General features: G+C 45.3%; 1 protein-coding gene across 1 annotated transcript in view; it reads left to right on the forward strand.

Annotated features, from left to right (window-relative positions):
• LOC126262316 (venom dipeptidyl peptidase 4-like) overlaps positions 1 to 21,731 on the forward strand; it is a 315,546-nt gene that overhangs the window by 263,701 nt on the left and 30,114 nt on the right. The window contains exons 13-14 of the mRNA XM_049958868.1: positions 1,224 to 1,418; positions 15,340 to 15,500. Of these exons, the coding sequence (XP_049814825.1) occupies positions 1,224 to 1,418; positions 15,340 to 15,500 (356 nt within the window). The remainder of the gene's footprint in view (positions 1 to 1,223; positions 1,419 to 15,339; positions 15,501 to 21,731) is intronic.

A 21,731-nucleotide genomic window follows, 5' to 3' on the forward strand; every position in this document is an offset into this window, starting at 1 on the left:
CATATCACACCAACTGCAAACGCCCCACACCATTACAGAGCCTCCACCATCTTGAACAGTCCCCTACTTTCATGATGCTCCATGGATTCACGAGGTCGTCTCCATGCCCGTACACGTCCATTCGCTTGATACGAGACTCGTCCGACCAGACAACATGTTCCCAGTCATCAACAGGCCAATGTCGGTGTTGACGGGCCCAGGCGAGGTGTAAAGCTCTTGTGTCGTGCAGTCACGAAGAGTACACGAGTGTGCCTTCGTCTCCGAAAGCCCATATCGATGATGTTTAGTTGAGTGGTTCGTACGCTGATACTTGTTGAGAGCCCAGTATTGAAGTCTGCAGCAATTTGCCGAAGGGTTACAGTTTTGTGTCATGCTGAACGATTCTCTTCAGTCGTCATTGATTCCGTTCGTGCAGGACCTTTTTCCCGCCGCAGCGATGCCAGGGATTTTATGTTATACCTGATTCCTGATATTCACGGTACACTCGTGAATCGGTCGTACGGGAAAATCCCCACTTCATCGCTACCTCGGAGATGCTGTGTCGCATCACTCTTGCGCCGATCATAACACCACGTTCAAACTCACTTAAACCTTGATAACCTGCCGTTGTAGGAGCTGTAAGCGATCAAACAACTGCGACAGACATTTGTTGCCTTATATAGACGTTGCCGACCGCAGCGCCGTTTTCTACCTGCTTGCTTATCTCTGTATTTGAATATGCATGGGTATTCCAGTTTCTTTGGCGCTTCAGTGTATTTAATGTTTAGTTATAGTGTACAAAGCCATTTCATTTTCGCTCAGAATTACATTTACATGACTAGCTGACTTCGGTATTCCCGCCTAGAGCATGTACTGGTAGCGTCTCAGTGATGCTTCACCTCGCTACTCTAACCGCCGCCACCGCCGGCCACAGGAAGCGGAACCGGCGTGACATGCGGCCGGCGCCTCTCGCTCTGATCTCGGCTACCTCGGCAGCCAGAAGTCATGTGTGCCGTGCTGCATGAAGTGCTTGTTAGCGTGTCACATCGCTATTCATGCAGTGACCCTGCTTCGTTTCTGGACTGTCTGTTTTTCTCTGTTTTCATGCATTCGGTGCACATCTTACGACAACTATTACTCTGTTTACGGCTTGCGCTTTAACAGTGGGAGTGGACAGGAAACCGACCATAGTGTTTTGAAGGCTAGAACATCGCAGACCGAGGAAACGTTGTATACGTCCACAGGTACGCCGGTCCAGGCCACCAGCAAGTAGACGACTCCTTCGATGTGGATCTCCCCAGCTACTTCACGACCACCAGGCGGTACGTCGTCATACTGATCGACGGCCGTGGGTCTGCCTGCCATGGCGACAGGATGCTCTTCTCCGTCTACCGCAGGCTGGGCACCGCAGAGGTCGAGGACCAGATCGTCGTCACCAAGTAAGGCACTCGTCTGCCATTTTATTGCATGTGTTACACAAACTGCGCGCTTCCCATTTGGAGCACATATAAGCACTATTTCCCACACAGAGTCACTTCACATAATTGTATAAAACATGAGATTCAGAACTGAAAAGCATGCTGTTGTACGAAACAGTTAAGACACTGCTTACATCTCGCGTAGTGACTATATTCAGACACGTGGTCTGTAGAGTCCCGGTCGCACACCTCAGCTGTGCTCTGGCAATGCAATGGGTGAGCTGTGATAAGTAAGGGGGGAGGCGCTGTGTTGAAGAGGTGTGCGATGTGCAGGTAAGTAGGCTGGTTCTCGATTTGTGTTGCACAGTGAGAGACACGCAGAATAATTTGCAGTGTTGCCAGTGTGCACTCTGTTCAACTCGGTCCAGCCACTGACAAACTTGGTAACTGGCAACGCTGGGGTGTGTGCCAAATTGGGTCACTGTTTCTGCTTCTGACTCCCTCTGGAAAAATTTATCTACTAAAACAACTATCGCTGTCACTTCTTATCATGTTTGTTTGACACTACCCGCAATAAACATTGTAATAGTAGGTACCCTTACCATACCTAAGCTGATATGAACATCAACGTTAACTGTTCTACGTGCACCCAGAAGCTTTCGCTACAGACGCAGCAGAAAGACGCTACTGGATGGAGCAAAATGGCCCCTGTCTCTTATCCATCATCTCACCAACCCTTTCATAGATGCACACCAATCTAATAGTGAACATCTACAAGTATGTACAGGTACCAATATGTATTACGTAGTGTACTAGAATATTGTACACGGCCGGCCTGGGTGCCCGAGCGGTTCTAGGCGCTACAGTCTGGAGCCGCGCGACCGCTACGGTCGCAGGTTCGAACCCTGTCTCGGGCATGGTTGTGTGTAATGTCCTTAGGTTAGTTAGGTTTAAGTAGTTCTAAGTTCTACGGGACAGATGACCTCAGACGTTAAGTCCCATAGTACTCAGAGCCATTTGAACCATTTTTATTGTACACGTGTTCGATGCGTTGTTTCTTCTTGTTTTAAGTGCGAATAAATTACAATAATCGTTGTGTTTGATAATTTTCTTAGTGTATGTAACATATGATGCTGCTCTGAAACGTTTCGGAACGGAAATAACTAAGATTATCCAGCTTAGCTCTGGAAGCAAAAGAAACTATTTATTTTTATGTAAATAGACAATTTTGAGCCGCATTTCTATCAGTCATTTGTTGCAGATCTATGTATGACTGTTTTCACATACATTTACTCTCTTCGCGATGTTTTCAAAGGGCGAAGGCAACGAATCTGATCCTGTTAGAGAATTCAGTCTACGAGGGCAGGAGCAATGAAAGGAAAGAAAAGCTGTACCTTTTACTTTGTTATTGCATGTTTACACCCACTCATTACAATGAAAAAACTAACATTTTTTCACTTAAATTGTGAGACTCGACATTTAGTCTTCGTGTCTGCCCTCATTATGACGTAAGGAAGAGTAACATTCTAACATTTTTCACGTGTAACTAGTTATTTTTCTATTTCACATTGTGGCTAGTAAAACGTATTTCAAATATTTAATACTTGTTACAAGGAAGATCGCATAATAACAGTTGAACTAATCGCACGTTGGGAAGTTCATCTGTTTCTTTTTGACAAAGTATGATGTATTTCATTGGGCCTTTTCTTTTGTTTTTGCAATGCACAATGTTTTCTGGTCTACAACAGAAAACATAATACCTTCTAACTTCAGTATTTTTATCTCATCCATAAATTCTTGTCTTCATTTAGTAATTACACTGTGTGATAAAAAAACTGAAGCACTGAGAAGACATGGTAGTATGCCATTGTAACTGCGTTCATGAACACAACCAACAGTGGATATGCATAGTACGTAAATGACTAGAGTTGCAGTTCTTTGTGCCGGCTAGAATCAGTGCCGAAGTGCATTACTGTTGATCGTGTTTAGTGGTCTTACCAGACATGGCAGGGTAGATAAGGGGTGTCAACAGCGCAAAGATGTTGAGTGATGACAGTGAAGGACACGGAGGTGCGGAGTACTCGCGTGTGAAAGCGTTACCAGAAGCTCACAAAGTTTGTGGGTTCTATTTCGCTGACTGATTCAAACGTGCAATATCCATTCTTCTAAGGAAATCAGATGTAACAGTGGCCCAAAGTCGAACTGCATGGGAATGTGAGAGCAGACATACCCATTGTCAAGGTTCTGGTGTACCACGTCTGACCGTCACAAGGGAGGATCTCCGTATTGATCACCTAGCACATGACAACACCTTTACATCAACGCCTGCCTTCTGAGGACAAGTAATGGACTCTCTGCAACATTCTATGTCACCATTACTCACAGGTTAGCAACAGGTGGACTGGGGAATTACCATCCCATGTGTGGACTGCCATTAGAACCATAACACAAGACAAACTGCGGCATTTAGTGTGACGCCGTGACTAGCAAGCACGGACTGTTGATGAATGGCGCGACATTGTTTTCGTCAATGCCTCACGTTTCTGCACTGCTCCAGATGACCAACAGAGGGTATGATGGCGACAAGGAGAGAGGAGTCCCATTCTTTCACTGTTTTGGAGAGGCACACCTGTGTCACTCCTCGATCTACGGTATTGGGAGCTATTAGATATGACTTGTGGTCACAGCTGGTAGTGACTGAGGGAACTCACGATGTCCGTGACATACCACTGTATGATCAGAATCCCGATGTGTTATCAATCAAGCAACAGTATCGTTGTGCCATTTTTCAATACGATAATGCTCATCCACACATGGTGTGTGCGTCTATCAACTGTCTGCATGATGTTGAGGTACTCTCGTGGCCATCAAGAGCTCCAGATGTGTCCCCAATAAAACATGTGTTGGACCATGCGATATCAAGGACCAGTTAGAACAGCTGTGGCCAGCTTGCCTGACGACATAGTTTTACAACACCCTTCCAGTCGAATCAGTGCATGCATTCAGATCAGAGGGCATGCAAAGCGATGCTGATAAGTGGGCTCATATTGCCAAGTGTTTTGCTCCGTCAATCGCTGAAGAGTCCTTTGTTTCCACCTGCCAGTCAGGGTGCTTCGCTATTTTGCTAAAGAGTGCATAATAAGCGGAATGTGTGATACACAGGCAACCCTGAACAACTAAGAGAGCTCTATAAATGAAACTAATCATCAGTTACAGTCCTTTTCACCCTCTAAAACCTCAAAGTGACAGGGTAGAAACCTATATAGTAAGAACCACATTGTTTATGCCTGGCTCCCTGTAAACGAAATTTCCTGAATTTCCTCTTCCACAAACGACGCTGACATAGGGGAAGGTGGGAGAAAAGTTTACTTAGAAAGCTGCATTGTAGGCTATTTGAAATATACAGAGTTTTTGTGTAAACTTGAGGTGACTAAGAATCTCGAAAACGACGCACTGTACGAAGGAAATGTTCCTGGTGAATAGTTAATATTAGTAAAGCGGACATCTGTCTGTGCTACAATCAGCCATCTCCTAACCTCCCCTCCTGCGTGAGCGGGATCAGCTGAGCTGGATCAGCTTAGTACTTCCATATGGGAATCCCTCACTTTTATTGCATATTTGAATTCTCTCCCAAAAAACAGATATAGTTTCCTCAAACCATTGTTTCCCATTCGTGTGTGTCGACAAGTATCAAGCGTACTTGTGTAAGTAGGCTGTTTAGGTTTTTTTATTGGCAACGCCACCTCTGTATGAAAATCACTGGCTGTGCTGTGTGCAGTCTGTGGCTGCTTTGCATTGTTGTAATACTCGCCATTGTAGTGTTAGGCAGCTGGCTGTGAACAGCGCGTAGCGTTGCGCAGTTGGAGGTGAGCCGCCAGCAGTGGTGGATGTGGGGAGAGAGATGGCGGAGTTTTGAAATTTGTCATGAACTGCTATATATATATATATATATATATATATATATATATATATATATATATATATATGATATTAAGGTAAGTACATTGTTTGTTCTCTATTAATATCTTTCATTTGCTAACTATCCCTATCAGTAGTTAGTGCCTTCCATAGTTTGAATCTTTTATTTAGCTGGCAGTAGTGGCGCTAGCTGTATTTCAGTAGTGGGAGTAACCAAGATTTTTGTGAGGTAAGCGATTTGTGAAACGCATAGGTTAATGTTAGTCAGGGCCATTTTTTTTGTAGGGATTTTTGAAAGTCAGATTGCGTTGCGCTAAAAAAATATTGTGTATCAGTTTAAGCTCAGTCTTGTATAATTGTTCTAAGGGGACGTTTCACTTGTTAGTGCAATTAATGACCGACGCATTTGATCCTACATTTAATTTACGATGTCGATGTTAAAGCTTGTATTGTAACGATTGATACCGATGTTCAAAAGTTTATTGAGTGTTGCAAATGAGATTGTACAGTACAAATAATGTGGCTGGACATTGATATTTCTGGCATATAAGCTACTTGTATGGTAACGCAGTTTCTACCAGGTTTCAAAGTATGAAACCGGAATTTCCCTATAGATGGTGCTAGCCGTCAGAGTAGGGCCCGCGAGACCGTGTCTGCAGCGCCATCTGCTTCCTGCAACGGATGACGACAATATCAACACATACTAACCCACGTTCCACACATCGGTATCTGTTTCAAACCCGTAAACATGCCGAGTTTTGTGCCTACGAACTACGATTTGCCGTCACATTGGTTTTCTGTTATCATTTGAAGAAAACTGCTGCAGAATCGCATCGAATGCTTGTCTAAGCTTTTTGCGAACATGCGCTTCGGAAAACACTGTTTCGAGTGGTTCAATAAATTCAGAAGTGGTGATTTTGACGTGAGAAATGACGAGCTCGGGAAACCGCCGAAAAAGTTCCAAGACAACGAATTGCAGGTCTTGTTGGATGAAGATGATACTCAAACTCAACAGGAACTCGCGGAACAATGGAATGTGACGCAGAAAGCCGTTTTGATTCGGTTGAAAGCATGAAAAAGGCGCAGGAAGTGGGAAAATGGGTTTCGCATGAACTGAATGAAAGACAGCTAGCAAACCGAAAGACCACTTGTGAAACGCTACTTGCCAGATACAAAAGAAAGTCGTTTCTCTGTCGAACAATGACAGGTGACGAAAAATGGATACATTTTGAGAATCTTAACCCTAGGACGCCCAAGCCTTTTTTTCTAACTTGGATGCCTAAGGTGAGGTTCGGCGAGCCCACAGGTATTAAATAAGTTTACTGACGAAAAATTACAACTTTCAAAATGGTTTATGTATTTTAACTAAGGCATCGGTTTATAAATGTTGTTAATTGTTATAAATATTGGACTGAGTGAATAAAAAATTAACATATTTCAATACAAAATACAGATGTGTTCATATACAATAGACTACTCTGAGTCCTCAACTTCAAGGCAAGAGACACACATCACAATTTTTTCTGAATGTGTGTTACACACATGTTTATGACAACTGTCCACAAAACTGTTTTGGTTTACTTAGATTGCTGTAATTCTGCTTCTTTGTTTAACTTTTCTTACACAAACATGGCACCGACCTTTCCCTGCAGGAGGCTGACGTGGTTCTGTTGTCACTTCTTTGATTTTCTTTTGTAGAATAGTCTCCATTGATTGAACAATTTGGTTAGATATCTCTCTTGCATTGGCACTTCTTTCTTCTACCTGCAATTTACTAGTTCCATCCCAGCTTGCAGATGATAAAGTTTCCATTTGTTGTGTTTCTCTTCATTCCATCTTGGATGTTGCTGGATGAATATGGTGGTTGCATTGGTAGCACAAACGTCGATGAGAGAGTAAAATACAGATAGCGGCCATTCTTTGTTCCCCTCTTGTAGGTGTTCATACGCGCCATTTGATCAATGGTATCAATTCCACCTTTAGTGGAATTATAATATGCATTTATCTCAGTTTTATTCTTCTCTCCTCCAACAGTGCCTTTATCTTGGAGCATTGTTGAAAATATCAGGAAGTTCTTACTTGGTTTCATTTTTACTGTGTAGGACATCAAAGATACTGGGGGCCTACGTGTTGGGAACTGCACAAACTCACTGCAAGATTACAAGATAAATAACAGCTGACAGACATCAACAATCACTTCCTCTGAAAGTAAACCGATTGTTGTGAATATCAAGAATACCAACCAACACGAAACTAACTTGCATTGTTGTGGAGATGAGAAATACGAAATCCTACTAAGAGAAATTTTCTATAGCATGGAAGCCTAAGGGGGGGGGGGGGTTTGTTGGACCCACAATAAGTTTGTTTATTTTATCTTTCAAAGCAGGAATTTTCTATAAAATATATTGACACTAATGTTTCATAAAATAGTCAAAAAACAATAACTCAAAGGGAATATGTGGTATGAAAGTTACTTGGGCAAACGCAGGGGACATAAAAAAATTGTGGGTTCAACGAACCCCCCTCCCTCCCCCCTTAGGCGTCCTAGGGTTAAGTGTCATAAATCATGGGTGAATTCAGGCAGAACATGAACATGCGTTGCAAGACCAAATCGCTGTGGAAAGAAGACAGGGATCAGAAGGGTGTCATCTATTATGAGCTGCTAAAACCTGGTCAAACCGTTAACACTGATCGCTACCACCAGCAAATGATCGATTTAAATCGAGCATTACGTGAAAACCGAGCGGAACAGTGGGAAAGGCAACACAAAGTCATATTGTTCGATGATAGCGCCCAATAACAGAGAAATACGGGTCAGGGACAAGATCGATGCGTTCAGTTGGGAAACACCAGGGGTATGCGTCTTATTCTCTACACTTGGGCCCGTCCGATTATCATCTATTTGCATCACTGGGACACGCTCTAGCTGACCGACGCTTCAATTCGTATGACAAAGTACAAAAATGGCTCGCTGACTGGTTCGCTTCAAAAGAAGAACGGTTTTTTGGCGTGGAATTCATAGCCTGCCGCAGACATGACAGAAATGTATAAAGAGCAGTGGAGATTATTTTGAATAAAATATTGTTTATCAGTTTCAAACAACAGACGTAATTATTGCAACGGAATTTCAGTTTTGTACTTCTATACCGGTAGTTCCCTTCGGGGTTGATTGTGGTGAGTCCACAGAGCACAGGAATGCTTGCTTGATTTCGGTGACCGCCCTCGAACCCCGCCATCAGGGTGACTGATTTTGGTGTGTGTTTTACCCAACCGCCGTAACTATGTGCGGTTACCGGTGGAATACAAACCACAACCATTATCACTTCAAGAACATTTTACCTTATTAAAGAGACGGAGGCACCTGCCAAGAATACACATCGAAATTAAGCACCTCAGTGGTGCGAGGGAAGGGATCTCGCCGAAATCAAGCAGCTCGATTGGAACAGAAAACTATTAGACCCACTTTTTTGTTCGTGGATCACACTAAACGTAGTTCCTAACCAGGCGTTGAAATGACTAACAATATTGTACCGTCCATTCAAATTTACTACACTAGGGTAAATTTCGAACATAAATATCAGCCATTAGAACACAAACCTTTACATTTATATCGTAAATGAAATTGATGACCAGATGTCTCGGTTCTTATTTGAAAAACGGGCACGCTTGATATTTGTCGATTACAGCACCATCTAGGCTACTTCAAATGCAAAACAATGGTTTGAGTAAACCGTACATAATTTCGGGCTTAGAATACGAATATGCAATAAAAATCGGGTGTTCATGAAAATACGAAGCTGAACGCACCCACGCAAGAGGGATGGTTATGAGGTTGCCAGTTGTAGTACAAACAGATGCCCCTTTGGTAATATAAAGTTTTTGCTTAGAATATTGTTTCGTAAGATGGGTCGTTTCCGAGATATTTAATTGTCCCAACTTAAAAGAAACTCGCTGTGTACACAGTATGCATATGTTTGTTGTTAAGCATAATGTTATAAGTGTGTGAATAACCTGAAAGTTTGTTCATTTGTACCTACTGTGAGAAAGGCTACACATTAAGCATGTTGTGATACATCAGACACGCACATCATGATTTTTCTACACAGCAGCAATCTGTCTCCTAGACAATAACGCATGGTAGGAATCAATGTGCACAATTGGCGAGCTGACCTGCTAGGATAGCCTGCCATCTGTGGTGCAGCACGCTGTACTAAGCTCACCATCCCAGAAAGCCATGTGGAGTAGCCCGTAGCCTGCTCGAACCAGGCCAAGAGACATGGGCTGGGTGGTCTTAAACTTGTCCGTTGCACATGTCCAGACAGCCAGCAGTCATATCCCCACATATGCGTCATTACTACTTTAGTCTACATTATGTCATCAAAAGTATACAGACATCAGTGAGTGTCAGTCCACCCATCGCCTTAATGACGGCTTCAGCTCTTCACAGAATACTTTTAGTGAAATGTGATTGTCTGTGGAGGAATGGCAATCCATATTTTCTCAAGAACTAAAACTAGAGAATGTACGCTGAAGCGGCAAAGAAACTAGTGTAGGCATGCACATTCAAATACAGAGATATTTAAATAAGCAGAATAGGACGCTGCCGTCGGCAACGCCTGTATAATACAAGCATCTGGCACAGTTGTTAGATCGATTCCTGCTGTTACAATGGCACATTATCAAGATTTAAGTGTGTTTGAGAGTGGTGTTATAGTCGACATACGAGCGATGGGACACAGCAAAGTAGCGATGAAGCGGGAATTTACCCGTACGACCATTTCACGAGTGTAACGTGAATATCAAGAATCCGGTAAAACATCAAATCTCCGCCATCGCTGCGGCCAGAAAAATATCCTGCAAGAACGGGACCAACGACGAATGAAGAGAATCGTTCAACGTGACAGAAGTGCAACCCTTCTGCAAATGCTGCAGATTTCAATGCTGCGCCGTCAACAAGTGTGAGCGTGCGAACCATTCAACGAAACATCATCGATATGGGATTTCGAAACCAAAGGCCCACTCGTATAACCTTGATGACTGCACTATACAAAGCCTTACACTTCGCCTGGACCTGTCAACACTGTCATTGGACTGTTGATGACTGAACACGTGTTGCCTGGTCGGACGAGTCTTATTCCAAATTGTATCGTGTGGATGGACGTGTACGGGTGTGGAGGCAACCTCATGAACTCGTGGATACTGCATGTCAGCAGGAGAATGTTCAAGATGGTGGAGGCTCTGTAATGGTATGGGGAGTGTGCACTTGGAGTGATATGGGACCTGTGATACGTTTAGATACGACTCTGACAGGTGACACGTACGTAAGCATCCTGTCTGATGACCTGGATCCATTCATGTCCACTGTGCATTCCGACGGAGAATGCGACATTCCACACGCCCAGAATTGCTACAGAGTGGCTCCTGAAACGCTCTTCTGAGTTTAAACACTTCCGCTGGCCACTAAACTCCGGAGACATGAACATTACTGGGCATAATTGGGATGTCTTGCACATGCTGTTCAGAAGAGATCTGCTCCCCCTCTTACTCTTATGTATTTATTTACAGCCCTATAGGATTCATGGTGTCCGTTCCTTCCAACACTACTTCAGACATTAGTCGAGTCCATGCGAATGTCGTGTTGCGGCACTTCTGCGGCTCGCATGGGTCTCACACAAAATTAGGCAGATGTATCAGTTCCTTTGGTCTGCAGTGTAGTTGTAGTATCGTAGCCTACCGATGGTGTTGGAGTCGGCACCTTGAAGATTCCTGCAGGCACTGCGAGTGGCGGTTTGAACATCGCAACGAAGAATCTCTTGGCTGCCAGTTAGTGAAGACTGCTAGGACAGAGTTATAAGCGGCGGGCACCTGGGCACCAGACTTCTAGTTCAAGGTTACTTCTCGTCGCTAGTTGGTGCTGAACGTTACACTGAGCTATTGATAATAAACAGCTGTACTGGCAATCATTCAATGTGCGTTGACGCACATGTGTGTCGAGCCTCTGCTCATAGGTAACCACGACTGCCACCAGTTGTCAACAGGGTAGCATTTCTTCACCCACAAGTTGAGTACAATATACAGGGTGTTTCCCTAAATGTGTTTGCCTCTATAAGTTACGAAGTAATAGGCGACGGAAATGTTTATTGCGTTAGATCACCATAAGAAATGGTACACTGTCTGCGGAGCTATGAACATAGTTTATTGTGTTATTATCCAAAGAGTTACAGCAAAAAGATGCAATTTTTAAATTGAACAATACTTGTTTCTATCATGTACTGGGTTCAGTAACACTAGCTGTGTATACATCAGTTTAAATTACATTCCTATCACTTTTAGTTTTGGAGCTACAACCCTTCAAAGTTTCAGGGGCAGATACCACGCACGCTGCGCATAACGCAATGCGCCTTCTAAATGTGATGCGTCCGAGTTGTAACGTCGCCGGTGTCACGGAGCGAGAAGCTTCCTCGATGCGCTGTTAGACTGCCGACTGTCGCCGCACACAGCCGTATACCCGACAGTTCCAGCCACACAAATAAACGGGGCTCAATATGCCGCAGTTACTAACATCGGATGAAGATGGCATACACGAACAACGGGTACGCTGACATGTTGCTGATGCTCGGTGAGTGCCGACAAGATGCCACTGAAGCAGCCATGACGCACGCTGTGAGATATCCTAGGCGAAGAGCTCCGTCAGCCATTACGTTCTTACGTGCCGAACAACGACTTCTGGAAACAGCCAGCTTGGTAATGTGCCGCAGTAACAGACGAAGAACTGCAAGAAGTAAGGAGACGGGGATGTTTGTTTTAGCTGCAGCACACCACGATCTTCATGTCAGCTTACGAGCCGTTACTGCAGTCGCTGGTGTCAGTCTCACACCTGTGTGGCGTTTAGAACTCGGCTACAGGTTTAACCCGCACCGCCTGTCACTGACCCAGGGACTGCATGGGAACAATTTCCGTGCGAGAGTTACATTCTGTAAATGGGCCATGCGTTATTTCACACTGGAGTCTTTACAAGATGTTATGTTCTCTGATGAGTCCACGTTCACAAATTATGGTGCAGTGAATCGCCATAACTTGCACTACTGGGCCGCTGACAACCATCGGTGGGAATGACCTGTCGACCGTGAACGTAGGTGGTCTATTAGTGTATGGTGTGGAATCGTTGGGGATGAAATCATCGGTCCACACTACTTCCCAGGTACACTGACAGGTGAGTTATATCGCGCGTTTATAGCTGACAGTTTGGGTGGCCTCCTTGAACATGTCTGTCTACACAGAGAGTCCACATTTGGATGCAGCGCAATGGTCACCCAGCCCATTCTGGGCGTGCTGTTGTGGAAGAACTAAACAACAGGTTTGCAGGAACGTGGTTGGGGCGCCATGGTCCTCATTCGTGGCCCACGAGGTCGCCCGATTTAACACCATTAGATTTCTTTTTGTGGGGATGTCTAAAGGATCGTGTTTATGTCACTGAGCCTACATCCCCAGATGATCTAAAACGGCGCATCGAGGACGCATGTTGCTCCGTTCAAATGGTTCAAATGGCTCTGAGTACTATGGGACTTAACTTCTGAGGTCGTCAGTCCCCTAGACTTAGAACCACTTAAACCTAACTAACCTAAGGACAGCATACACATCCATGCCCGAGGCAGGATTCGAACCTGCGACCGTAGCGGTCGCGCGGCTCCAGACTGAAGCGCCTAGAACCGTTCGGCCACTACTGCCGGCATGTTGCTCCGTGACACCGACGATGTTACATCTCGTCCGCAGATCCTTCAGAAGGCGCACTGCATTGTGCATTCAGGAACATGGACACACATTTGAACATCTCACTTAAATCAACTTCCCACCGCCAGAACATCCATCACCCACCACACAGCCATGTATTATATACAGCGTGTGGTATCTGCCCCTGAAACTTTAAAGGGTTGTACCTCCCAAACTAAAAATTATAGGAATGTAATTTAAATTGATGTATACACTGCTTAAAAAAAATGTGTCTTTTTGCTGTAACTCTTTGGATAATAACACAATAAACTATGTTCATAGCTCCGCAGACAGTGTATCGTTTCCTATGGTGACCTACGGCAATAAATATTTCCGTCGCCTATTACTTCGTAACTTACAGAAGGAAACAAATTTAGTGAAACACCCTGTATGTAATTAAAATGCACTTTTGCCGACTAATATTTTGCCTGCCTGTCCAGATTCCTATGGCCGCAGATCCTTTGGCCACCTTCCACCCATTTATCAGTGAGGAAGGAACATTAGGCTCCTCGGAACACAAAGGTGACCGACTCGCAACATAATAATAATGATACTGGACGCTGTGGTCTGGGGTGAAGTCAGTGCTGTAGCTCACCTGAAAGTTGCGATCAGCTCGCGACTCTCACCAGGCTAGTGCATTGCGGGAATATTACTGTTAACAGGCCATTGCTTCACAGATTCTGATTTATGATAGGGTGTACTAATCTGCTGATACAGACTATAATGCTATCCGAATTGCTCCTCTACTGTACACAGTGCTGTAAAATCCTTCTGGATGTGACGTTTTCTTAAGCGAAATAAGGCGGCCACGCCACACACCACGACACCATATCATGTGTACATCACGCAATTTCACTACGAGCCGCTTGTGTGGTCCAGCGTCAAAAGTCTTCCGGAAATCCAGAAATAAGGAATCTATTTGAAATCCCTTGTCAATAGAACTTAGCGCTTCATATGAATAAAGAGCTAGTTGTGTTTCACAAGAACGATATTTTCTAAACCCATGTTGACTTGTGTGTCAATAGACCGTTAGAGACTCGAACTACACTGGTGTGCAAACGTAAGGGCGAAAGTAATTTTCACATGATGTACCACAGCGGAATGAAATACACGGTGAGACGAACAGAAATGACACTTTTATTCGAATTGCACGGATGTCACAACTATTGGTGCTGTAGAGTGTGTGATCACTACCCACGGTAATATATGCTCTGCAATGTTCCCTCATACTGGCCACAAGGTTGGTGGTGGCAGGGCGTTCCATCCCTCCACCTGCGTGATTTACAACTGCTGGATGTCCGTTGATGCATGTGGATGTGCTGCAGTGTCTCTCCCCAACGCATCCCATACGTACTCGATGAGTAATAAGTCAGGGGAACGGGCAGGTCAGTCCATTCGCTGAATATCCGCTCGTTCCAAGGCTCCTCCTCCACCTGCACTGTCCGATGCGGTCGCGAATTGTCACCCACAAAAAGTACAGTCATGGCCGAATGCAACCCGGGAAAGACGCACATGGGGTAGGACTACAGAGTCAATAACGATGACCGGTGAGTGTACCGTGTTCAAAGGTTCGGAGGTCAGTACGCCAATGCAACATTAAGTCTTCCCACACCATAACACCTGCACCATCAAAACGATCATGTTCGACAATCCAGAATAAGATTCTCACTCTGCAGCGGAGTGTGCGCTGATATGAAAGCTCCTAGCAGATTAAAACTGTGTGCCAGACCGAGACTCGAACTAGGGATCTTTACCTTCCGCGGGCAAGTGCTCTACGATCTGAGCTACCAAAGCACTACTCACGCCCCGTCCTCGCAGCTTTATTTCTGCCAGTTCTCGTCTCCTACCTTCCAAACTTCACATAAGCTCTTCTGCGAACCTTGCAGAACTATCACTCCTGGAAGAAAGGATATTGCAGAGACAGGGCTTAGCCACAGCCTGGGGGATGTTTCCAGTTTGGAAGGTAGGGAACGAGATACTGGCAGAAGTAAAGCTGTGAGGACGGGACGTGAGTCGTGCTTGGGTAGCTCAGATGGTAAAGCACTTGCCCGCGGAAAGCAATGGTCCCGAGTTTGAGTCTCGGTCTGACACACAGTTTTAATCTGCCAGGAAGTTTCATGTTCGACAATGTTCCTGGGTACATTACGTATTGCGACATGTCATCATATGAGTGTACGTCCACCGAGGGCGTACTGACCTCCATACAGGGTGGGGCAAACACGTTGCCGACTAACATTCCGCTTTTGTCGCGCAGGAAGCTGCTGCAGAAGTACCCTTTCATCGACCGCTCGCGCATTGGCGTCTGGGGTTGGAGCTACGGCGGCTACACTGCGGCCATGGTGCTGGCCCGGGACGACAAGAATATCTTCAAGTGCGGCGTCTCTGTGGCGCCCGTCATCAGCTGGATATACACTGGTGAGTACTGCAGAAGCACACGCCTCTCTGATACTCACTGGTGAGTATGCAGAAGGTCACGCCTCTCTGATACGCACTGGCGAGTACAGCGGAAGGTCTCGCCTCTGGCCACGGCCACCGTGTCTTACTCGGTAAAGCCAACTGCATACCTGGCCAGGTAGCAGGCAGCAGGCAGCACCGATATTTTAATGCCGTCGAAGCAGGGAATGCAGGCAGCAACAGTATACACTCAGGTGAATCCCTACAAGCAGAGAGCTTAGCATGCTAAACACCCGTACACCAATGCCCTGACAAGCACAACTAATCGCCGACTGGTGCTTTTCTTAGACAACACTTTTTGGACAACAGTTATTCACAGTGTAACGCGTATGGCTTAAAATTTCGTTTCAATAAACCACTGACCGCATCAGGTCTAGCACAACATTTTTGTTTTATAAAAATGTAGAGCGCTCTTTTCAGAAACGGCCGTCTTGTTCGCAAACGTGACATCTCGTTTGCTCTAACATCTATTAAAACCAACTCCCATAATCTGATGAATTTTTATCGGCGTTACCTTGCTTCCCTCCAAGTGCATCCTGGTCCGACATAAGTTTTTGCAAAGTTGGTATTTATTGGTGTTGTTCACAATAACGGAGAAATTGCGGCCTAATAACACATTTATCCATATGGGAATGCAGACTTTCTCGTAGAGTTTTATTGTTGAAATCAGACGTAATGTGCATCCGCACTGAAATATTTGTAACATCTATCGCCCTCATAGATTTGTTTTGTTCTGGTTTAGGGTGAAAAAACAACTAAGGTCATACGCGACCATGTCAAAAGAAGAACTAACAAGGGAACCTCCCCATCGCACCCCCCTCAGATTTAGTTATAAGTTGGCAGAGTGGACAGGCCTTGAAAAACTGATCAATCGAGAAAACAGGAAGAAGTTGTGTGGAACAATGAAAAAAATAAGCAAAAATATACAAACTGAGTAGTCCATGTGCAATATATACAACATCAACGATAGCTTGAGCTCAGGAGCGCCGTGGTCCTGTGGTTAGCGTGAACAACTGCGGAACGAGAGGTCCTTGGTTCAAGTCTTCCCTGAGGTGAAAATTTTACTTTATTTATTTTCGCAAAGTTATGATCTGTCAGTTCGTTCGTTGACATCTCTGTTCACTGTAATAAGTTTAGTGTCTGTGTTGTGCGACCGCACCGCAAAACCGTGCGATTAGTAGACGAAAGTACGTGCCTCTCCAATGGGAACCGAAAACATTTGATCGCACGGTCATAGGTCAACCGATTCCTCCACAGGAAAACACGTCTGATATATTCTATACGACACTGGTGACGGGATGTGCGTCACATGACAGGAATATGTTGTCGACCCACCTAACTTGTACAATTGGCGAATGGGTAAAAAGATTCTTCTACCTTGCCCGATTTAGGTTTTCTTGTGGATGTGATAACAACTCCCAAAAAAGTGATGAAAACATAAGAGTTTGTCACATAAACTGCAACAAATGAATGCAACAGTTTCACAGTCACACAGTTTTCCCTGTGCTCTATCAAAACATATGTTTTTAACGTTTTCCAATTTTTTCCGTGTAGACCGTCAAATCCTGCATATGTCCAAGCAAATCTGAACATGTCCTGGAATTTTCGAGAGCGAAGTTGATTGTGTGAGTGCCTGAACTTTGATAATTGACACACGTCAATTGCTAGAAAATAAAAAAGTTAAAATTTTTACTGTAGGGAAGACTCAAACCGAGGTTCTCTCGTACCGCAGTCGCTTACGCTAACCACGTGACCACGGCGCTCGTCATATAACATTGTCCTTGATGTGACTTATGTTACACATCGACTATTCAATTTGTATATTTTGCTTATTTTTTTCACAGTTCGACAAAACTTCTTCCTGTTTTCTCGATTGATCTGTGTTCAGTTTTTCAAGGCCTATCCACTGTGCCAACTTATAACTAAATCTGAGGGGGGTGCGATGGGGAGGTTCCCTTGTAAGAAGGACTTATCCTTGGAGAAAAGTCCACAAAATACGCCGTAAAGACAACTTTCTTTTCTTTCTTTCTTTTGCTTACGCCATAGTCCCGCAGTGATCGCAGTGTCGGTGTGGTTAGAACGGATTTGGCAAGGTTAGTGTTAGGGGTGGCCGGATGCCCTTCCTGCCGCCACCCCGTGCCCCCAGGGATGGAATCAGTGTACCCCAGCTGTCCGCATCTAGTGTAAATCGTGAAAAAGTGCGAAAATGTGTCAAATGTCTGCGACGCGTGTAACTGAGGCGGAACGTGGGGACCAGCCCGGTATTGATCTAGTGGGATGTGGAAAACCGCCTAAAAACCACATCCAGGCTGGCCGGCACACCGGCCCTCGTCGTTAAACCGCCTGGCGTATTCGATCGGCGGCCGGCGCGCCTACCCGAGTCCAGGAAGTAGCACGTTAGCGCGCTCCGCTACCCTGGCGGGTACGCTGTAAAGACAACCGAGGTTGCGCATTAAAGATTACATGTGCTTCGCCATATTGCTACGGCGGATAAAAAGTAAAACGCGGTCGACAGCCCGCGCGCCGTTCGCTAAAACGGCCGATAACTCGGATGTGAAACATACATTAGAATGTAAATGGTTAAAAAAAGGGCATTCGGTCAGGAAATGGCGAACCGCCAAAGGCTGATGACAATAAGCACAAATTGGTGGAGATCACCACATAACAAGCGGTGACAGCTAAAATGAGCTCCTCGCGGTCAGAGTGCCGAGAATAGGTCGTCCAAGCCGCTGGGAGAGGTTCAGTTCGCCGGAACTTGTTGCCATGAAGGGAGGATCAGTGGAGGTGACAAAGTGATACCACCTGCTGACAGACGGCAACACTGAGATCATTGGAAGGAATGGAAGAACTAGCGGACTGAGCTAGGAGGACTGCAGCCTTGGCAGTTGTGTCAACGGCCTCGTTGCCCGTCAGACCGATGTGACCAGCGGTCCGCATAAACATCACGCTAGCTCCGTTAAGAATGAGCAAGTGGAAACTCACTCGGACGCGTTGCACTAAGGGATGGACTGTGTACAGCGCACAGAGACTCTGAGAGGCACTCAGAGAACCTCAGAGAACCGCAGCAGATGACGCAATTCAAAATCCAGTGTTGGCTGATGTATTGCATGGCCCGATACAGGGCGAAGAGCTCTGCTGTAAATACTGAGCAGTGTTCCGGAAGCTGATATCGAAAATCGTCGGGCCAGTGACGAAGGCACCCCCGACACAACGGTTAGTCTGAGAGCCATCAGTGTACATACAAGGGCTATCGCTACATTCCTTGCATAGGTTGAGAAGGTCATTCCTTAATACACTCCTGGAAATTGAAATAAGAACACCGTGAATTCATTGTCCCAGGAAGGGGAAACTTTATTGACACATTCCTGGGGTCAGATACATCACATGATCACACTGACAGAACCACAGGCACATAGACACAGGCAACAGAGCATGCACAATGTCGGCACTAGTACAGTGTATATCCACCTTTCGCAGCAATGCAGGCTGCTATTCTCCCATGGAGACGATCGTAGAGATGCTGGATGTAGTCCTGTGGAACGGCTTGCCATGCCATTTCCACCTGGCGCCTCAGTTGGACCAGCGTTCGTGCTGGACGTGCAGACCGCGTGAGACGACGCTTCATCCAGTCCCAAACATGCTCAATGGGGGACAGATCCGGAGATCTTGCTGGCCAGGGTGGTTGACTTACACCTTCTAGAGCACGTTGGGTGGCACGGGATACATGCGGACGTGCATTGTCCTGTTGGAACAGCAAGTTCCCTTGCCGGTCTAGGAATGGTAGAACGATGGGTTCGATGACGGTTTGGATGTACCGTGCACTATTCGGTGTCCCCTCGACGATCACCAGTGGTGTACGGCCAGTGTAGGTGATCGCTCCCCACACCATGATGCCGGGTGTTGGCCCTGTGTGCCTCGGTCGTATGCAGTCCTGATTGTGGCGCTCACCTGCACGGCGCCAAACACGCATACGACCATCATTGGCACCAAGGCAGAAGCGACTCTCATCGCTGAAGACGACACGTCTCCATTCGTCCCTCCATTCACGCCTGTCGCGACACCACTGGAGGCGGGCTGCACGATGTTGGGGCGTGAGCGGAAGACGGCCTAACGGTGTGCGGGACCGTAGCCCAGCTTCATGGAGACGGTTGCGAATGGTCCTCGCCGATACCCCAGGAGCAACAGTGTCCCTAATTTGCTGGGAAGTGGCGGTGCGGTCCCCTACGGCACTGCGTAGGATCCTACGGTCTTGGCGTGCATCCGTGCGTCGCTGCGGTCCGGTCCCAGGTCGACGGGCACGTGCACCTTCCGCCGACCACTGGCGACAACATCGATGTACTGTGGAGACCTCACGCCCCACGTGTTGAGCAATTCGGCGGTACGTCCACCCGGCCTCCCGCATGCCCACTATACGCCCTCGCTCAAAGTCCGTCAACTGCACATACGGTTCACGTCCACGCTGTCGCGGCATGCTACCAGTGTTAAAGACTGCGATGGAGCTCCGTATGCCACGGCAAACTGGCTGACACTGACGGCGGCGGTGCACAAATGCTGCGCAGCTAGCGCCATTCGACGGCCAACACCGCGGTTCCTGGTGTGTCCGCTGTGCCGTGCGTGTGATCATTGCTTGTACAGCCCTCTCGCAGTGTCCGGAGCAAGTATGGTGGGTCTGACACACCGGTGTCAATGTGTTCTTTTTTCCATTTCCAGGAGTGTAGATCTTGTTTGCCTTGCGATGAATAATTCTTCAAAATCTCTGCAGGTCTTGCAACTTTCAGCTGCTTCCGATGCCCACAATGAAACTTCTCCACTGGTCTTTGACACTATAAACTGTATTTTATCTTGTTTCTTTCGAGATCGCAGAAATACATTACTGAAACTTTTTATAAACACCATTGTGTATATAGAATTTTTGTCGTTCGAAAATATTTGAAATTGCCTAGCTTTGAAAATACTGTGTTCGACCTTAGAGGATGAAACAGTCCCCTTGCGACCATAATATCGATCTTCAAGATCCGACTCATCGCCACTTCCTAACGGGTGATTGATTTCTGGAATATGGTTCTGGGTATATTTCAAATTAGTTTTGTCTCTTAGGACAACCTTCACATTTTGACAAACGATTGGTTACATATTCCTGCCAATTACGCACCTCGGATAAAATTTTCTCCTAATAGTATTGAATTCTGCTTTCATTTGTACCACGTTGTCTACCTCCTCGCGTTGTGGAGCATTTGGTTTATTCTGTGCGTCGCTTTCTCGGTAGCATTCTGAAGTTGCGTGTGAACTTCTCCCTACTTTGCTTCTAACCATTCTGACAAATCTTCCTCTATCTTAGTCATCTGTTTACTAAGATAGTCATCATATAAACTCCTGCCCTGTGATCTTTAAAACTCTACTTGGTTAGTTACTTTATCCATCTTTTCAGCAATTTTAGTCTGTTCTTTATTTATTGCTCCACATTCCCCTCTAATTTGGAGACCGTAGTTTGCAATGTTTAGTCCATTTCATTAGAAGATTTTATACTTAACCCTCTACTGCCCACCGTGACTCTGAAGTCACGTCAAATTTTATCGTTATATTTCGCATTAGGATCGTTATTTCTTTCTTGACCAGTGTGACTTGAGTGTTACAATATGGCTGCTTTATACACAAACAATGTAACTGCCCACTGTGACCTCAGAGTCACAGAACTATTTTTAAAAAATAATTTTTTTCAAAAACAAAAATTCACCTGATATGTGTTAAATACATTATTCTCTAACATTCTGTGCATATAAATATTTTTTTCTACAGGAAATAATAATTTGGGCAATAGAGGGTTAATGTTAATTTATATATCTCGCAGATAAATATTCATCGCTTTTCTTAGTAAGTGATTCTAGGTTGTTAACAATCTTTAATACCTCTTTCTTACATTCTTGGTCTTGAAGATCTCGTTGTTTCTGTAACTGTAGCATCTCCCCCCGAAAAGCTTTTTCCGCAAGTTCGCGTCGTTTCTCTGGTTCTAAAATTTTCTCTCTAAAGGCTTTATCTCTAAGATCACGTTTTTTGTCTAACACTGTTTGTTCCTGATTTGATTTCATTGGAAATTCAAACAGCTTATTGATACTGATGTTTCCAAATGGCGTACTGACCACACTGGTAAGATTACTTTCCTCACAAGTACCTGTAGTTTCAGCCTTATAACTT

The sequence above is a fragment of the Schistocerca nitens genome, chromosome 6 (assembly GCF_023898315.1).
Source record: "Schistocerca nitens isolate TAMUIC-IGC-003100 chromosome 6, iqSchNite1.1, whole genome shotgun sequence".
In the NCBI taxonomy this organism is placed as follows: Eukaryota; Metazoa; Arthropoda; class Insecta; order Orthoptera; family Acrididae; genus Schistocerca; species Schistocerca nitens.